Source organism: Leguminivora glycinivorella, chromosome 7 (assembly GCF_023078275.1).
Source record: "Leguminivora glycinivorella isolate SPB_JAAS2020 chromosome 7, LegGlyc_1.1, whole genome shotgun sequence".
Lineage (NCBI taxonomy): Eukaryota > Metazoa > Arthropoda > Insecta > Lepidoptera > Tortricidae > Leguminivora > Leguminivora glycinivorella.
In genome coordinates, this window is record NC_062977.1 from 21,695,546 (window position 1) to 21,714,258 (window position 18,713).

Genomic DNA, 18,713 nt, shown 5'->3' on the forward strand with positions numbered 1-18,713 from the left:
CAGTAAACAACAAATTTTATTTTTTTATTCTTTCAATTCTTTGCTAACTTCACGTTGGATCCGGAATACCTCAGCAAAAAAAGGGCCAAAGTATTTTTGGAATTTATAATTTACAAATTAAATACTATAGCTTTTCTTATTCATTTTATAATTATGTGATTAGTATCAATTTCATACATGAATTAGTACTTTACAAAATAGTGAAAATGTTTCATAATATTTCGCATCGCAGGCAACACATAATAATAATATTTTTTATATGTCGAGAATTTTAGCTGCATACAGTCATCAGCACATCAGCCAAGACGGCAGGACAGCTGGGTTGGCGAAATGTCAAATTTTCAACAAACTTTCTTCTACAATAATGCAATTTTTCTAAATTAATTCCTTGGTAAATATATTATATTCGTGTATAATGCGGGTATGTGCGTTCCTGTTGTTGTCGCTGGCGCTAGGCGCCGCGGCTTGGGACGATGACGATTTGGAGGTGTTCGACGTGGTCGAAGAAGTCAATCAGAATTTCTACGAGTTGCTCGGAGTTACACAGGTAATGTTGTCGGCGGAACGTTGTGTTTGTAATGTTACACGCGCAGTTAAAAAAACACTAATGTGTAGCTATGTTAGACATGTCATCAAATTGTTAAATATTTGATTGCTGTAATCACTGCATGCCTGTTTTGTATATCCCCTGAAATATAAGGGAATATAAAATAATGTATTTTATTAATTTGGTAGTTACTTGTTAAGCAGTTCTGCTAACTTGGTACTGGGTTGAATAATAAATATTTAAAGTGTTACCTACAGATATTTTATTCTGGGTGGTTATGTTTATGTTAGATGTTTTCAGTATTTCCTGTACTTCCTCACTTCCTTATTTGCATTTTATTACTACTATTGAAGTTGGCTATCAGAGCAGTTAAGACTGGAGCCCCTATTTTAATGACACCTCAATATATTCTTGCGTAATTCAAAATTTAGTGTAGATTTTCACATACCTATGGGCCTGGAAAGGTTAATGTGAATGTCATGTGAACTTAACCTTTAATTTATTTAATTAGGAAGCTACACCGTCTGAAATCAAGTCAGCTTTCAAGAAGCTGACTCTGAAATTGCACCCGGACAAGAATGACGCCCCGGATGCAGATGTGCAGTTCAGGAACCTAGTCTCCGTACACAACATTCTCAAAGATCCTGGAAAGAGAGAGAAGTATGTATGACACATTTAACCCAAAAAATAATAATAGTGCTCCTACACTGGGCTGTTATGCACGGTGTAAAACGAGGGAACCAAAAGATTTTAACAACGCATTTCAGAGGGAAAAATAAAGATAAAATGTTACATGACATCATGCGAATTTTGTTGATAAAAACATTTTTTTTAGTTATTTGGATATATTTTCACATAAAAAGTAAATGTTATTCGTAAAACTGGCACTTAAAATAAACAACTTAGCATGTTTTTCCAAAAAAATACTTTTCTCAAACATGCAATGAAATATTGTCTTTACGTTCCTTAAAATGGGCTGGGAAGTATCGCTTTTTGGGCGCAACAACTCGAGAGGACTGTAAAGGGATTTCATATTATTTTTTAGGCCTAGGCCTGCAAAGTAACTTTTTTTTATAAAATATTGTCCTTTAGAGCCTTTTTTTTATTTCATTGTATGTTTGAGAAAAGCACTATACTTGCCTCGGCGTGAAAACGGATTCCCGGCCTCGTATCCCTATCCGGTATATACCCACTTGGCCGGAAATCCTCATTTTCCCGGCCTCTGATGTAATGTACTATTGTTTCCAATTATTTTTTGACATGATCAACAAAGTTTGTTGGATTATGTCCTATAACGCCATCATCGCCATCAAAACAGCATTTAGGTCTGCAAAATAATAAGTAATTGTTTTTTTTTAATGCTTATAACTCTGAAAGTTGACGAAATCCAAAAAGTTTTTATGACCTTTTTGTCTTCTAAGATGATGAGGAATATGCTGTTAAATAAAATTGTTTTTACTTATATTACCATCTATTCCGACTGTGTTTGAAACTAACTTTATTTTCAGGTACAATGAAGTGCTTAAGAACGGTCTGCCCAACTGGCGTTCAGCGGTATACTACTACCGCCACGTCCGTAAGATGGGTCTGGCCGAGGGCTCTATTATTCTGTTCGTTATCATTACCTTTGGGCAGTATGCTGTCGGCTGGGCGGCTTATGCTGAGAAGAGGTTTACTGCAGTAAGTTTTTAGTTATCATACATTTAATTGATCAAGAAATATTGTTACAATAAGAGAAAATTTCGTCATGAGCTGTATAATATTAAAACCTAGTCATCATGAGATTATACACACTACATCTAAAATGTCCAAATTTGTGAATTACAACTCATTAATTGTATACTTACATATTTTACTAATTACTAAATATGTAGGTATAAAATTGTACCCACAACACTCCTTATAGGACCCATATTATTTCACAGATTGACAGTCATGACTTATAATATTTATTTATCATTGTTAAAGTTAAACCAGCCATTTTGTCCTCAGGAGCAAATCCTAAACAGCAGAGGCAAGAAGCACTCAAAGAAATCCGGTTTTGACACCGGCCTAGCTGAGATCCTAGATCAGTTGCCCAAACCCAGCATCAAAGACACCCTGCCGTTCCAAATACCGAGGCTCATATGGTGGAGTATAGTTGGCATACCTCGGGGCATCATGGAACTCAGGAGACAGATGAAAGAACGGGAGGAAGAAGCTAAGAGGCAGAAGAAGAGGTAAGTTGTTATTATACTGATGATATAAGACGTAAGGGTTCCCCCACATCTTGCATCTCGCGAGCGTAGCGTCGGGCCAACTGTACTCTTTGCCATGCAGTTGACCAGACGCTACACTCGCGACAGTCGCGACTCGCGGGATGCTAGATGTGGGGGGCCCTAAGACATGCTGCCTTGATACCGAGGATGGTGTGGTGGAGTATGGTCGACTTAACATGGGGGAGCATAGAACTGAGGAGACATGCAGATGAAAAAACAGGAGGAATAATAGAGGCAGAAAAAGTGGTAAGGAACTATGGATGAATCCCTTATTCACAAAAAGCAACTACTTATAATATAATCCTGTATAAAATTTTTACAACATATTCAAAATGATGCAAAGGATTATCATATCATTTTGTCAGACTTGAAAAACGTTTCTGAATTACATTAAGTTCGAGCTTGTATTTTTCTTGATGACCAATAAAAATTTCGTTATCGTTTGTGCAACATTATGGACAGTTTATTACGCCAATCGGTAGCCTGATAATTGAGAAAATGTTAGGTACGAGTTACACAAAAAGTTTTGGCCATGTCGTATGACGTAGGTTTTTATGAGTTAGGGTAACTTGTACCACCGAAAATGGAGGGTTAACTCGAGGTTAACCTACCATTTTATATGGAATAGGGATGACGACTACATAAAAAATGGCATTCTGTTTAGTCCGTCAGTTAGATAGTTCAAGAATACTGAAGCTTTTTTCGCTTTTTCTAATTACAAAGATATAGAGCATCAAAGTTCCGGAGTGGAGGCTTGTGACGTCATTTCTAAGTAAAAATTGTACCTAGGCGTGACGTCACGCAAAACTTCAACGCACTGTACCGTCGTTATTTTTCGTTTACGAGAAAAAAGAAAAAATACGTGTCTAAAATTCTTTGATAATCTAACTGACGGACTAATTAGTTTTTTTAGTCGTCTCGCCTATTAAAGAAGTTGGTGTTTAATATACTTCAGATGTCTGCTCGAAGGATTGTTCAAAACATCTAAATATATAAAAGAAGACACTGACTGATTGGCATATCAACGCACAGCCGAAATCGCTGGTTCTAGAGATCCCAAATTTGGCACGTAGGTTCCTTATAAGGTGTAGAGGAGCACTAAGAAAGGATTTTTTTAAATTCACCCCCTAAGGGGGTGAAATGGGGGTCCAAAGTTTGTATGGGAAAACAAGATTAGGTTAGTTATTTTTCGTTTACGAGAAAAAAAGAAAAAAATACGTGTTTAAAATTCTTTGGTAATCTAACTGACGGACTAAGCCCAATAACCTTGAGTTAAGCGGGTGGTGCAAATGGCCCTGGGAGTTACTTTTCAATCTTGTACAATTTTCTAAATCTGTCTTTTGTTAAACAGGGAAGCGGAAGAGAAAGCGCGGGCGGAGCGCGAAGCAGCCGCCATGGAGGAAGCGAAAGCTAAGGGCGCTCGCAAGCGGCGCGGCTTCGTGCCTCCCGAGCGGGAGTGTCTGCTCGACCCCGTGGCTGCTGAGGACGACACGCCTGTCCCGGTTCCCGTCAAACCGGTCAGTATCTACAGTGTACAGATGTCTGTTAGACCTCATGTTTGCACCATGACGTCATGAAGTGCCTGTGAAGCTAGTAAATAGACACCTCAAGTACAAGACCATTTCATTGATATAAGACACCTCGTGGTCCTCGTGGACGCTATACCTTACTTTTAGAAGCGGTCAAAGCTAAGGCCCGCGGGTTCGTGTGTTATACTGTTAATTCATATGGAAAGTTTTGAAAATAAATTAACTAAATTGAAGTCCTGAATTGCGATCCTAATTGACAGGTAAAATGGTACCAGGGCAGATGTACCTACTCAACATGTGGCAACACTGTCTTTTGGCATATGCCATCTGAATGTCACTTTATTAATTCATCTAGAGGCCTAGACCCACAAGGCGAAACCGTGTGGTTCTTCTAAGAAAAAGATGATTGACTATTTTATGACGTCTCTTGTTTTTTTAACCCCCGACGCAAAAACGACGGGGTGTTATAAGTCTGACCTGTCTGTCTGTCTGTGTGTGTGTCTGTCTGTGGCATCGTAGCTCCCGAACGGAAGAACCGATTTAGATTTAGTTTTTTTTTGTTTGAAAGCTGAGTTAGTCGGGAGTGTTCTTAGCCATGTTTCATGAAAATCGGTCTACTGTGTCGCGGTCGGAGGTTTTTTCAAAATTTTAATTTTGTGGTTAGGTTATAGCTTATGTGGTGACATGATTACAGTACGGTATTTTTCAGAAGTGGCATTTAAAAGATGTGGTACAATATTGAATATTTGTTTTATATTTTATTTTATTTTATTTATTTAGGATTACCAACAGATAATACATCTTACATGCTCTTAAATCTAGTTACAAAAGTCTAAACTGATGCTTATCCAATTATAGGTAACCACAACTTACTTATATTTCATAATTATTACATTTATTACTTACCATTGTTTTTTTTTTTTATCCAGGCACCAGTAATAACCGGCGGTCTCTGGACGGACGACGACCTAGCCGAGCTCATAAGACTCGTGAAGAAGCACCCCGGAGGCTCCGCGGAGCGCTGGGAGCGCATCGCTGAAGCTATGTGTCGCTCAGTGCCTGAGGTCACGCACATGGCTGCCAAGTTGAAGGACAACTGCTATAAGATACCGGGACAGGAGCCTGAACCGGTGCCTGTGGAGGTTCCCAAGAAGGTAAGTCTTTGAGTTCCACCCAAGAGAACCACTTCTTGAATCTTCAACTGGACACCACAAGAAAAGATGGCGGGATGTTCTCGACGCATTTTGCAGCGACTCGCCGGAGCAGGTGGCAAATCGTAATGGGTGGCGGAGGAAAAGGGAGACTCGTGCCCAGCAGTGGGACACAAAGAAATGGAGCGAGTTTAACTTATTGGCACCTTGTAGGGAACAAATCAAATTATTTTATTAAATATTTTTTTTATAGTGTATGGTATCTATTTCAGTTTATTGGTACCTTGCTCAGTTATTTATTACTAGCTTTTTCTCGCGGCTTCCCCCGCGTACTAACCTAATCTTGTTTTCCCATACAAACTTTGGTTGGACCCCCATTTCACCCCCTTAGGAGGTGAATTAAAAATAATCTTTCTTAGTGCTCCTCTACAGTCTACACCTTATAAGGAACCTACGTGCCAAATTTGGAATCTCTAGAACCAGCGGTTTCGGCTGTGCGTTGATATGTCAGTCAGTCAGTTTCTTCTTTTATATATTTAGAAGAAGATTTTATGAACAGACCTTCGAGCAGACATCTGAAGTATACCAACTTCTTTAATTACTCTACGTCAATCTTGAATTTAATATTACTAAATCCCATTCTAACACTATGGTTTCTATTAAAGGTGAAAACACGTAAAACAGAAGAAGTGAGCAGCGGCAACTGGTCGCAGCAGCAACAGAAGGCGTTAGAAGCAGCTCTAGCCAAGCATCCCAAAGGCGGCGCCGGCGACCGCTGGCAGAAGATCGCAGCAGCTGTTCCTGGGAAGACCAAGGTACTGTCTCCTTCCATTGTTGAGGGTTACGAGTCATAAACGTTAGAGGCAGCTCTAGCCAAGCATCCCAAAGGCGGTGCCGGGTACCGTTGGCAGAAGATCGCAGCAGCTAGTTTTTAGTAGTTTTTCTAATCTTAGGGGTGGTTGCATCAAACCGTTTGTTACCAAATTGAGCGCTCGTAAATATGTTTGTATTTGAATTTCTATAAATTTCGTTCGACCAGGCTCGATAGCGTTTAAATAGAAATAGAAATCGTTTATTCGTGGTAAACATTACATATAGATAGGTATTAAAATACAAACTACATTTAAATTAAAATACATTTAATTATTATTTGTGCCGTTTGTATATCCGAGGTCTTATATATAGAGAGAGTACGTCGTAGACGTCGCATCGGACCGATAGATGGCGCCATCGTTCGTTGTAAGTCGCTCCGGCGTCACACCGCCGTGATGTTGGTAGTCCCGTTTTCCCCACCTGCAACATAAGGCTCCTCGCGCCCCGACCCGCCACCAGCCACCCACATTGTTTCGTCGAACGCCGAAGTGACCGGTTGTCGCGTATTCCGTTCGAACATTTTTACAGCATGGTGTCTCGAAATTAATCTTTTAGTTTCTATTTCCTTGTTACTCCTGGTCAAACCAGAGTTATTCGTGTTTTTATTTAAAAAGTGGCTTATAACGTTTCGGAATTATGAAATTTTTCAATTTCAATTTTCACCGTCAATTCTTTCTTCCCTTTTAATTTACGCTCGTTCGTCTTGAATAATGAGATATATTATGCCTCGCTAGCGATCATTATTCGTCTTTCGGGGTTCTCACGATAGAAATGAACGAGCGGTGCTTTATGATTCTACCCACTTTTTTGTAAGAAAGTTCCATGCTGCAAAAATCGTTACCGTTAATCAGTTTTCTTTTTAAACTATTCGCATTTCCGAGACTAAAGTAGGAAGTGTTATCCGCGTATTAAAAGTTTCGCGCGAGAATATAAGCGGTAACGTAGGTAAGTTGCTCCGCCGGGGACCACGTGCTCCGGGGACCACGTGCTTCGCGACCGCGGGCTGCGCGACCTGCGGGCTGCGGCGGCGGCGGCGGCGGAGGGCGCGGTGGAGGAATACCGCGCTCCAAGGAGGTTTGAATTTCTCCGACGAATGGGTGAGCAGATTCATATTATTTTAGAAAGAACATGTTCGGTTTCCGATTCGGTGCGGAGGCCCCAAGTCACGTGTCGGCGCCGGAACTTACTGTAGCGCTGCGATAGCGCCGCTGACCGCGGCAGTGTTGTCCGCCGCGTCGGCGCCGCCGAAGTTGCGTACTTAGAAGTTGCCTCCTCGTTAACGATGGCCATCTCTGCGGTGCCGCCGAACAACGTTGTGGCCGCCACATAGGCGTCGCGTGCGACGCTGTAAGTATGTCTGCTGCTGTCCCGACGCGAGCGCCGCGCCGTTAGTGATCTGTCGTCAATATGCAGGCTACCAGCGCGGCCACCTTCTGCCCCCGCCACAACGCCGCGAGCCTGCTGAAGCTGTCCACCAATATCGCTGGCCGCCACGCTTATGCTGGCGCCTCGATGGTGATGCAGAGCGTTCGTCTGCCGTGACAACGCCGCGATCCTGCTGAAGCTGTCCACCAGTATCGCTGGCCGCCACGCTTATGCTGGCGCCTCGATGGTGATGCAGAGCGTGCGTCTGCCTTGACAACGCCGCGAGCCTGCTGAAGCTGTCCACCAATATCGCTGGCCGCCACGCTTATGCTGGCGCCTCGATGGTGATGCAGAGCGTTCGTCTGCCATGACAACGCCGCGATCCTGCTGAAGCTGTCCACCAGTATCGCTGGCCGCCACGCTTATGCTGGCGCCTCGATGGTGATGCAGAGCGTGCGTCTGCCTTGACAACGCCGCGAGCCTGCTGAAGCTGTCCACCAATATCGCTGGCCGCCACGCTTATGCTGGCGCCTCGATGGTGATGCAGAGCGTTCGTCTGCCGTGACAACGCCGCGATCCTGCTGACTGTCCACCAGTATCGCTGGCCGCCACGGTTATGCTGGCGCCTCGATGGTAATGCAGAGCGTGCGTCAGCCCTGACAACGCCGCGATCCTGCTGTAGCTGTCCACCAGTATCGCTGGCCGCCACGCTTATGCTGGCGCCTCGATGGTGATGCAGCGAGCTCATCTGCCGTGACAACGCCGCGATCCTGCTGAAGCTGTCCACCAGTATCGCTGGCCGCCACGCTTATGCTGGCGCCTCGATGGTGATGCAGCGCGCTCATCTGCCGTGAAAACGCCGCGACCCTGCTGAAGCTGTCCACCAGTATCGCTGGCTGCCACGCTTATGCTGGCGCCTCGATGGTGATGCAGAGCGTTCGTCTGCCGTGACAAGCCTCAGTGGTGATGCGGAGCGTAATACTGTTAACCGCTGCACAGGCGTCGCAATCCTTCTGCTGCGTCTGCCGTGACATCGCCGCAAGCTACTTGAAGTTTTCCACCGGTGTCGTCGGCCGACACGCTGATGCTGGCACCTTGATGTCGCCTCGATTGCACGAGGTAAGATTGCAGACGCGGCGACCTTCATCGCGCCACCGAGCGCAATACTGCGGCTGCCGCGAAGGCGTCGCTAATTTTCCTGCCGCGTCTGCCGTGACGACGCCGCGAACTCTGTTGATGCTGTTCACCGATGTAGCTGACTGTCATGCTGGCGCCGGTGCCTCCCGCGCTGACGGCGGCGACCTCGAGAGGGCCACCGAGCACGATACTGCGTGACGCGACTGGGGCATCGAAGACGCCTTTCGAGCTGACGACGGCCGTCTCAATCTCACCGCCGAACGTAACATCGTCTGCTGCAGTGACAAGCTGGTAAGATTGCTGATGTGGTCCCTTGGTACTGCTAGCCGCCACGCTGATAACGCCCGTCGCGCCTAAGATGTCACGCTCACCGCGAGCACTGTCTTCCCCTACAATGGTGCCACGACCATATCCGGGCTCCGTCTGCTACGGTATCGTTGCAGACTCTGTTGCTGACCAGGCTGATACTGCCCTCCAATGTGACGCCGGGCGCCGCTATCAGCTGACATCCCGTACACTATGGTATCCACTCTTCTCTTTCCAGTTCCCGTGAAGTACTTCGACAGTATTTACACTCTATTTTGACCAATGACTCCTCCGTCGCCGAAGTGAGAACAGATAAATTCTAAAGATGCTACGTCCTAACGTGGCTTGGCCACCCATAGTTGAACGAGGTAAGACGTCAATAACCGGACGAGGAGCCGCACTGCTGCGAGGGTGTCCTGACGATGTTCGCGAGCTATCTAATCGGAGAGGCGCCTCGCGAGACGACCCTGTGATTCCTGTACGTCGCTCATTGTGTAGGTCAAAGACATCGTAAAGGTTTGCGGAATAAAAAAAAAAAAAAACTCTTTCAGAATGTCCAGATCTGAATTCGAGCCAGCGTGCTGCATCCTGAGCGTGCGTCTGTTTACCGGGCGGACACCAAAACCGATCAGTAATCTGGCCGCGGGGGTTCCAAGTACACGACGATTTCCCGGAGGCTTGTGGCGCCCCCTGTCCATTCGAGAGATTAACTTATTCGCCGAGCCTCTAATAAACAAATAGGGAAAAATAAACTTGCTTCGCCTTAGTGAACTTGAGATTCCAGCTCAAAGCGAAAGGGGCCAGGAACTCAGGAGGACTTCAGTAGTTATCATCTGGCTCGACTATACTGAATTAATATAGTGCTTGATTCGATCGTAGAACCTGATTTCATCAATTTCACAACTTTCGTAGTCTACAGAGGGAGGTTGGTTTCCAGCATTACCTCGTACAGCTGCCGATAGCTGTAGGCCAATCGCCCCTGTTTTGCTTGCATCTGCAGCCCGATAAGACCTTCAATAATCGGAACATTGTACGAAGTAAAGCTCTTCCGATGGAAAATAATCTTCAACAGGTGGTGGCGCTGGCGACTGTAGTGACATGCAGCCGGATTAAGGTTCGCATAGCACTATATGCTATGCACAGTTCGGTTGTATGTTATGTTATGCTGTACGATGGCAGGACACTACATCTCTTCTGTTACGAGTAACTACGACAGTAACTGCTGACTCCAACAGACTGTCGTACGAGGTCAGTATGCACCCCCTGGGAGCCAAGTAAGTGACCTTCGGTGACCTCGCCTTCTTCTGCTTCGCCCGTCATCGTACCTCTTCGTCTGCGAGAGCCCTGCATTACGCCGTACAACGGTACGTATTAAGCCTCCGCCACACATAAAGCGCATTCCGCTTCGCTAACGCTACGCTATCAGCGCGCTGAATGCGCGTGCATTCCGCTCGCGTCCCGCGCGCGTTGCGCTTGCAATCAGCGCTCGTTAGTTCCCGCTAGCGCCCACTGGGCGCAACGCCAGCGTTTGTGCGGTGCACCGCCATTATTACGCTCCGCCTACGCTCTTAAAGCGCGCATGTGTGGCGGTGTTTTAATTCACCCCTTGACCTGCTACCACGACGTGTTCAGCAACCACCAGCGATGCGACACGGACGTCTCCACCTCTCAGTCTACTCTGTCGACCTTCATTGCACGAAGTAGAAATCCGTCGCATCGGGTTTTGGATTAGGTAATGGATTACCCTAAGAGTCAATGACTGACTTGAAGAAATCGACTGATACCTCCGTCCAGTGTAGTAGCAATCGACAGCGCTCGTACTTTTCATCTTCTAGGCTAGTTTTACCGAGCGATCAGTATCCTCAAATGCCCTCACTAAAAAGAGTTCAGAGTTCAGGAGTCTCGCTTGTAACCGCGCTCGCTTGACGCGAAATAGTCTGATCGAAAATACCAGTATCGTAACAAATAGCCCTCGGGCGCGTGAGTGATGACCTTTTTCTGTGTTTGATATGGACGTAAGACGTTGGACTTTAAATAGTCATATCAAAGCTAATATTGATTTAGATAATTTTTACGAAGGGTTGACAAAAGCAGTATCAATTACGTTACCCTGCTACAGTACAGATAGTTACACTACTTTTACAGTTAATTTCCACACTTTGTGTCTGAAATTGGGTTTATAATAACCTGATAAAATAACGTGTCTGTTAATAATAAAAGTGTATCTAAGGTTTTTGTATCTTGTTCAAGTCAGCCTCGCCTACAATGTATAATAATGTCATTTCTCTAACTATTCGCTGACTAAAGCTAAACGTCATCACGAAAATCTCTTTAGGCGTTTCTGGCACCGAGATATTCGCGGATCGAAGGCGATTTCGACTGATACATCTGTCAAATCGGTTCAACAACCGATTCACTTATTCTTCTATGCTATGCCAATAGGGCTACCAAAGGCTTGCGCGCCAGCTGACTCGCCACCAGGAGATAATAAACAGGTCTCTATATAAGACCTCGGATATACAAACGGCACAAATAATATAAAAATTTTACCTTCCAATAAAATTGTTATTATTTTGCCTGGTATATCCGAGGTCTGAGTGATGCCTTCCTGGTAGGCTTAATATACCGTCGGCACTTCTCCTCAACAATGAGGGTGGCTGGTGGCGGGTCGGGGCGCGAGGAGCCTTATGTTGCAGGTGGGGAAAACGGGACTACCAACATCACGGCGGTGTGACGCCGGAGCGACTTACAACGAACGATGGCGCCATCTATCGGTCCGATGCGACGTCTACGACGTACTCTCTCTATATATAAGACCTCGGATATACCAGGCAAAATAATAACAATTTTATTGGAAGGTAAAATTTTTATATTATAACATAATATAAAATTATCGTTTACCACGAAATGGTCCCACCTCAGCATAATGCTAACCATACAGTCATCGCTGATCTTCCGGCGAGACCATTTTGTGACCATTTGTGTGATTTTTAAACGTTGGCTAGCTCTCTGGGCCTCTAGCCAAACTATAACTATATGTTTACGTTCTTAAGGTTTGATTTAATATGGCTGTTTATTGCTACCTAATAAGGCCCATTGGAATATTTATTCTAACCCCCTTATACATAAACGTTTACTAAAGTTATCAAGCCAATAAAGTTCGTTTGTCCCTTTCTATCATACCAATACGTCGGAAAAGGACAAACGTATAGTCAACCAATTGGAACCCTAGGCCACTGTAGAACTATGTCATAGTGACGTTATAAATCAGATTGTAAGAAATCTCATACTGCTCGTCATTTTGACATGGTTGTAGAGTGGCCTAGGGTTCCAATTGGTTGACTGTACTTTATCGTTTTGATAACTTTAGTGTACGTTTATGAATAAGGGGGTAAATCTATACACACAAATTCATAATCCTTCACATTATCGTGATATATTAGTTATATTCTCTTATCAGATACAGTAAAGTTTTATTAGCGATAATATTCACTGATTGTAATTGCATACTAGCTTTTGCCCGCGGCTTTGCTCGCGTTAGAAAGAGACAAAAAGTAGCCTAAGTCACTCTCCATCCGTTCAACTATCTTCACTCAAAAATCACGTCAATTCGTTGCTCCGTTTTGCCGTGAAAGACGGACAAACAAACACACACACTTTCCCATTTATAATATTAGTATGGATATTACTCTTATCAGATACAGTAAAGTTTTACTAGCGATAATACTCACTGATTTTTATTGCATATTTAAGATTATACCATCAAAACATTGCTGAAGTAGCAGACATTACGTCTTCATACGCATTCAATGGTCTTATTATGAAACATCTGTTTAAATTCACGTTTATAAATTAAATACATCCATTTTGTTCTGACAAACAGTTACATAAATGTTAAAAGGACCTAACAAAAGTTTCAATTTACTCATATCCGAGACTTATTTGGGCCATTTTTTTCAAAGTTGTCCACCCCACTTTTTTGTAACATGGGTATTTTTTACGCGATTCATACTCAGAATCAAGAGCTCTTTCGATCCTGATAGGAGAAAAAAAATGCCCCATGATTTCCATACATTTTTTCGAACCTTCCATTCCGTTACCGCCATACAAAATTTATGAAAAAATGGTAACGGAATGGGAAAAAAACCTTGGGACAATTTTTTTCTCCTATTACGATTGAAAGAACTCGCGATTCTGAGTGGAAAGTACATAAAAATTTCCAAATCCAAAAAAAAAGTGGGGGGAAAACTTTGAAAAAAATGGCCCATTTGAGACCCATACAGTTAAAATTCCTATAAAAAGTATGCAGTCTTTAGTGCTATAATGAATTAAAGTCATACGTAGATATTTAACAAAGTTATAAAGTGAAGTATTGTAATCGATTTGATTGTTCGTGGCGACAATTAGCAATTAGTCACACTTGTTCAACCCAACTGGTTTTCTTTAATGTATTCATTCAATATGACTTAAGAAGGTAAGTATTTGGAGTGTTCTCCAGTAGGTATCGCATTCACGTATAAAATATTAACACATTTTAGTCATTTTACAAGTTTTAATTGCTACAATTGACCTTCATATGTTATATTCCTTGCATTGTTATATGTATTAAAAAAATCCCTTCCTCGTCACCCCGATCAGGTTGACAAGTTGGCGTTGTATTGTCATCGCTTGAAGTATTCAAGGAATTTAATTCCCTTATATACAACACTATAAGTACGGTATATGCTTATTTGTCTTTATATAACGCTGGGGAAATAGGCCATTTTTTTTTGTAACATGGTTATTTTTTACGCGATTCCGACTCAAGAATTGCGAGGTCTTTCGATCCTGATAGGAGAAAAAAATGTCCCAAGAATTCCATTCATTTTTCAAACCTTCCATTCCGTTACCGCCATACAAAATGTATGAAAAAGTGGTAACGGAATGGGAAAAAAACTTTGGGACACTTTTTTTCTCCTATTAGGATTGAAAGAGCTCACGATTCTGAGTCGAACCCACATAAGAATTTCCAAATCCAAAAAAAATATGGGGTGGACAACTTAGAAAAAAAAAATGGCCCAAATGCATTTACGCATGTCACCCGGTACGGGGGAACCAGGGGCGATGACGGACTAACCAGTCTAGCCAGTGTAGGACTACCGTCTAAAACCACCAACGAATGCCGTCTCCGCCTTGGGTAGAGTGCCGCACGGTCGATATAAGCATTCGACCACGTAAATAACCTTATTAGCAGGGAGCGTACATTTCATGCCGATGACATTAATCTGACGTCACGCTCCGTATAGGGTGATCCCAAATAGTTTTATTGTAAATTATTAATCATTAATCGTCAATCATTTTAATCGTGTACAAATTACTTCAAATACAGTAGTCCATTTACATGTGGCATAAATAATACCTACTTGAAATGTGAAACGTGGATAAAATTATTAATTTGTTTTTATACATAAATTTAATTAAATAGTATTTATTAACAACACATTACAATAAATACGTAGAAAAGAGAATTTCTCTCTAACGTAAAGCACACCATCCTTCTTGCATTCATTACCATGCAAAGAAATTCATAACTTAAAATGATTGATGACTAATAATTAATAATTTACAATAAAACAATTTGTGATCACCCTATATGGAGCGTGACGTCAAATTGATGTCATCGGCACGAAAAGTACGCTCCCTGCTTATTAGCCTGCGATTGTTGTAAGATTTAGGTATTGCATGTACTTCCCCAGTTGGTTGGGTAACTGAAGTAGGTCAAAATCTGTGTGGACTACTCTCGTTGTACAATAACAATCAACACTTTCGTTACTAAATCAATCGAGCCACGAAATAGTTTACAAACATAAATGAAAGTGTATCTAAAGCGTTCGGCGTGACTGCACATCAACAGGCCAAATATTATGTAACTTGGCAGGCAAGTATGGTCGTCCGATAAATGATAAAACATCAGGCCGTCCCTATCACACTTACAAATAGTGTGATAGGGACGGACTGATGTTTTATAATTTATCGCGCGACCATACTTGCCTGCATATACTTTGTTCTTGTCTATAAAATAGATCTTAGCGCATATAATGATAAAGACCGTTTTAATATTCTATTCGTAATTTGCATTCGCGTTGTATGACTGCTTTTTTTTATACCACATCGGTGGCGAACAAGCACACGGTTCGCCTGATGGAAAGCGGTCACCGTAACCTATAGACGCCTGCAACTTAAGAGGTGTCACATGCGCATTGCCGACTTGTTAGAAACTTGTACACTCCTTTTTGCTGTGTATTTCTAAGGAGGGTTCGGGGTGCCGACGACTCAAAGGACAATAGACGGAACAAATTAGTTCCGTAGGTCCCCGCACCCTCCCACACCGCACCCTCGTTGAGCTCTGGCAGCCTTACTCACCGGCAGGAACAACACTATGAGGGTCTAGTGCTATTTGACTGCGGTCTTCTGTAAGGCGGAGGTACTTCCCCAGTTGGGCTCTGCTCTAGATTCGAGCGACATGATAATTAATAAAATGAAAAATACGAAATAATAATTTTATCCAACAATAATCGTTTGCCGATATTACAGTTAACTTAGAAAATATTTTTTCTCAAACATGCAATGAAATATTGTCTTTACGTTCCTTAAAATGGGCTGGGAAGTATCGCTTTTTGGGCGCAACAACTCGAGAGGACTGTAAAGGGATTTCATATTATTTTTTAGGCCTAGGCCTGCAAAGTAACTTTTTTTTTATAAAATATTGTCCTTTAGAGCATTTTTTTTTATTTCATTGTATGTTTGAGAAAAGCACTATACATGCCTCGGCGTGAAAACGGATTCCCGGCCTCGTATCCCTATCCGGCCTCGCTCGCACGCTCGCTCGGCCGTATATACCCACTTGGCCGGAAATCCTCATTTTCCCGGCCTCTGATGCAATGTACTATTATTTAACATAATGATTGTGGAAAAAGAGTAACGTGAGTCACGATTTTATGGCATGTTCCATTTATTCACGACGCGATAATATATCTATAAATAAGTGTTACTTTCCCGGTATATGCATAGATCCTATAATTTGCTGTAGTTTAAATAAACACGCAATGAAGTCGTGACTCACGTTACTTTTATGTGGATTCACCCAAAATAAGATTAATTGTTAATGTTATTTACAATTATTTTCAGGAGGAATGTATGCAGCGGTGTAAATACCTATCAGAAACGCTCAGGAAGCAGAAACAGAAAGAAGAAGAAGATAGACTGAGAGAGGAGAATGGAGAACAGAGCGACACAGAAGGACAGAACGAGTCATAACGAATTAGTTTTTGGAAAATGATCTCTAATAGAATTGTAAAGGACAATTACTTTATGAGTATTTCAGTCCTGTGTAATTAGCACGATATATATCATCGATATAATTATAGATAAATACGTATATACTCCTAAAGTTCCGACGTATTGGTGTGATAGAAAGAGACAAACGAACTTTATCAGCTTGCTAACTTTAGTGTACGTTTATGAATAAGGGGGTTTCTCTGTTTACACGGAGTATTACGAGTATATACGTTGTTATCTATAGATATGTTGATATTGAGTGTTGACACTGTCGTAACTCGTGGTAAAGGCACGTCTTGTAAATATTACTGTACCAAGGTGTATACTATATATCCGTAAACTTTCCCTTTTTGACGGTTAGACATCAGTTGGAAATACTTAGTTACTTTTTTACTTATTCCGACAAACTAGTGACAACCCTCGAATTTTAGGATCCAGATAATGACTTTGTATATTATCCCAATATTTGTTAACCGATTCGTTGCGTGTTCCATTTTCGAAAACTTTTTCACGGGAGCCGTGTCATACGCGATACACAACAATTACACGGCCTCCGTGTCATCCGCACAGAAACGGTTAAACCAATTGAAATGAAATAAATTGGTACAAAAGCAGTTTTTGATGTCTGGGAACTAAAATCGCAGGTTTTACGTATTCATTTTTTATTTATAAGAATTATAAGCCACTGCTGACTTAAGATTATATAAAACTGCATTTATTTCCAAAATATATTAGTCATGTGTCTGTCTTATATTTGTGATAACTATCTGCTCATATCTCTCTATAATTATACACCAGATTATATACCCTACGTAATATACTCAGTTGTTTTGTATAAATGTATGGTGAAAAGTGAACATTTTAGTGTAGAAGAATTTATTATGCGAGACGTGAAATTCTATAAAATGGTAAACTGTAGATAAACCTGTATTTATAAACTTGTTTACATGTAATATTTTTGTTTCTTTTTATGGAAGTTTTATACTGTCACTTGTGCATTATTTTATTAGAAAAAAAAGAAACATTGACAGTCATTTTATAGTTTGGTATGTCTATGGTTGCTAAAGTGGTATAAATCTAAAGCTTACCAACATATGTCTTCCACCATTTAAGAACATAATTATTTCTTGTTTTTTTCCACATCATGTCTTAAATGTCATACCAAGTTTCTAAATTCTCGTACATTAAAATGTTAGGATATTTTATTCCTTGATCTGTTAATATTTTTTTATAGTTTGTGTAGACGGCCTGTGGGTTATGTAGCGGGTCTTGCTTCAATCAAACCACAAAAATGTTCTCTTTATGAAGTCTATTTGAACAGAAAATGTCACACGTAAACAACACAGCACAATAAATAATTCAGAACGTGAAAAACAATCAATTCGCGTAAGTGTGGATCGGGCGCCGGTGAGGCGCGGGGCAGCGTGGAGTCGGCGTCGCGGCTGGGTGGATACTGGCGTGTCGGCCGGCGCGAGCGCGGGGCCTCTCGCCGCTGCGTCACCTGATCGGATGTCCCCGCCCACCGCGCCCGCGCGGCGGACGAAGGAGATTCGATAGAGTAGCTAGGATAATGTATGAAATATGAATATTGTAAGTATAGATATAGTTTATGATTTAAGTATTGATATTGATTTTAGTAAATTTATTTATGTTTATATTGCATGTGAATTTTTAATGTAAAAGTGAATGTTATTATATAAGTATTTGTGTTTATTATTTATGTTTAGTGTGATAGATATTATAGTATTAATGGTATTTAGTAGTTATGTATATAAGTAAATATTATGATGATTATTTAATGTTATATACATGTATTTAATAAAGATAGGTAAGTACAGTGGTTACACCACATCACTCCCTCCCAGAGACCGTCTCACGGGCGATAATAATCTCTATAGTAATCTGGAAACGTCACTCGTCTGCCGGATCGGGTAAGTGTTTTTGGATTATTGTTTTCAGTATCCGTGATCTTCTGGGGGTGTGTACTCGTCTTATCTTTCTTTCTTTCTTTTTCAGGTTCTTTGACTGGGCTGTTGCTGCTATCTTCGAGCGTATAAGCTGGCTTCAGTCTATCAATGGATATGGTGGTTTCCTTTCCTTTTATTTTTAGTTTCCAGACTTTATCTCCACGTTCTATTACTTCGTGTGGCCCGGTATAGGCTGGCGTTAGTGCACCACGTACAGCGTCATCTCTTACAAAGACGTGAGTAGCTGACTTCAAGTCTTTAAA

General features: G+C 41.9%; 1 protein-coding gene across 1 annotated transcript; it reads left to right on the forward strand.

The window, feature by feature from the left end:
• Positions 1–296: 296 nt before the first annotated feature.
• Positions 297–16,882, forward strand: LOC125228201 (uncharacterized protein F54F2.9). Its single transcript, XM_048132676.1, has 8 exons — positions 297–547; positions 1,059–1,207; positions 2,056–2,227; positions 2,540–2,766; positions 4,157–4,322; positions 5,264–5,488; positions 6,151–6,300; positions 16,334–16,882. The coding sequence occupies exons 1-8, from the start codon at positions 416–418 to the stop codon at positions 16,460–16,462; spliced, it is 1,350 nt and encodes a 449-aa protein (XP_047988633.1). The 5' UTR covers positions 297–415; the 3' UTR covers positions 16,463–16,882.
• Positions 16,883–18,713: the final 1,831 nt, after the last annotated feature.

Bases quoted from the DNA above. Each gene is read 5' to 3' on its own strand.
- LOC125228201 (XM_048132676.1), top strand. From the start codon at position 416: ATGCGGGTATGTGCGTTCCTGTTGTTGTCGCTGGCGCTAGGCGCCGCG. The intron at 2,767-4,156 runs GTAAGTTGTTAT...TTTGTTAAACAG, and splicing joins GCTAAGAGGCAGAAGAAGAG to GGAAGCGGAAGAGAAAGCGC. The intron at 6,301-16,333 runs GTACTGTCTCCT...AATTATTTTCAG, and splicing joins CTGTTCCTGGGAAGACCAAG to GAGGAATGTATGCAGCGGTG.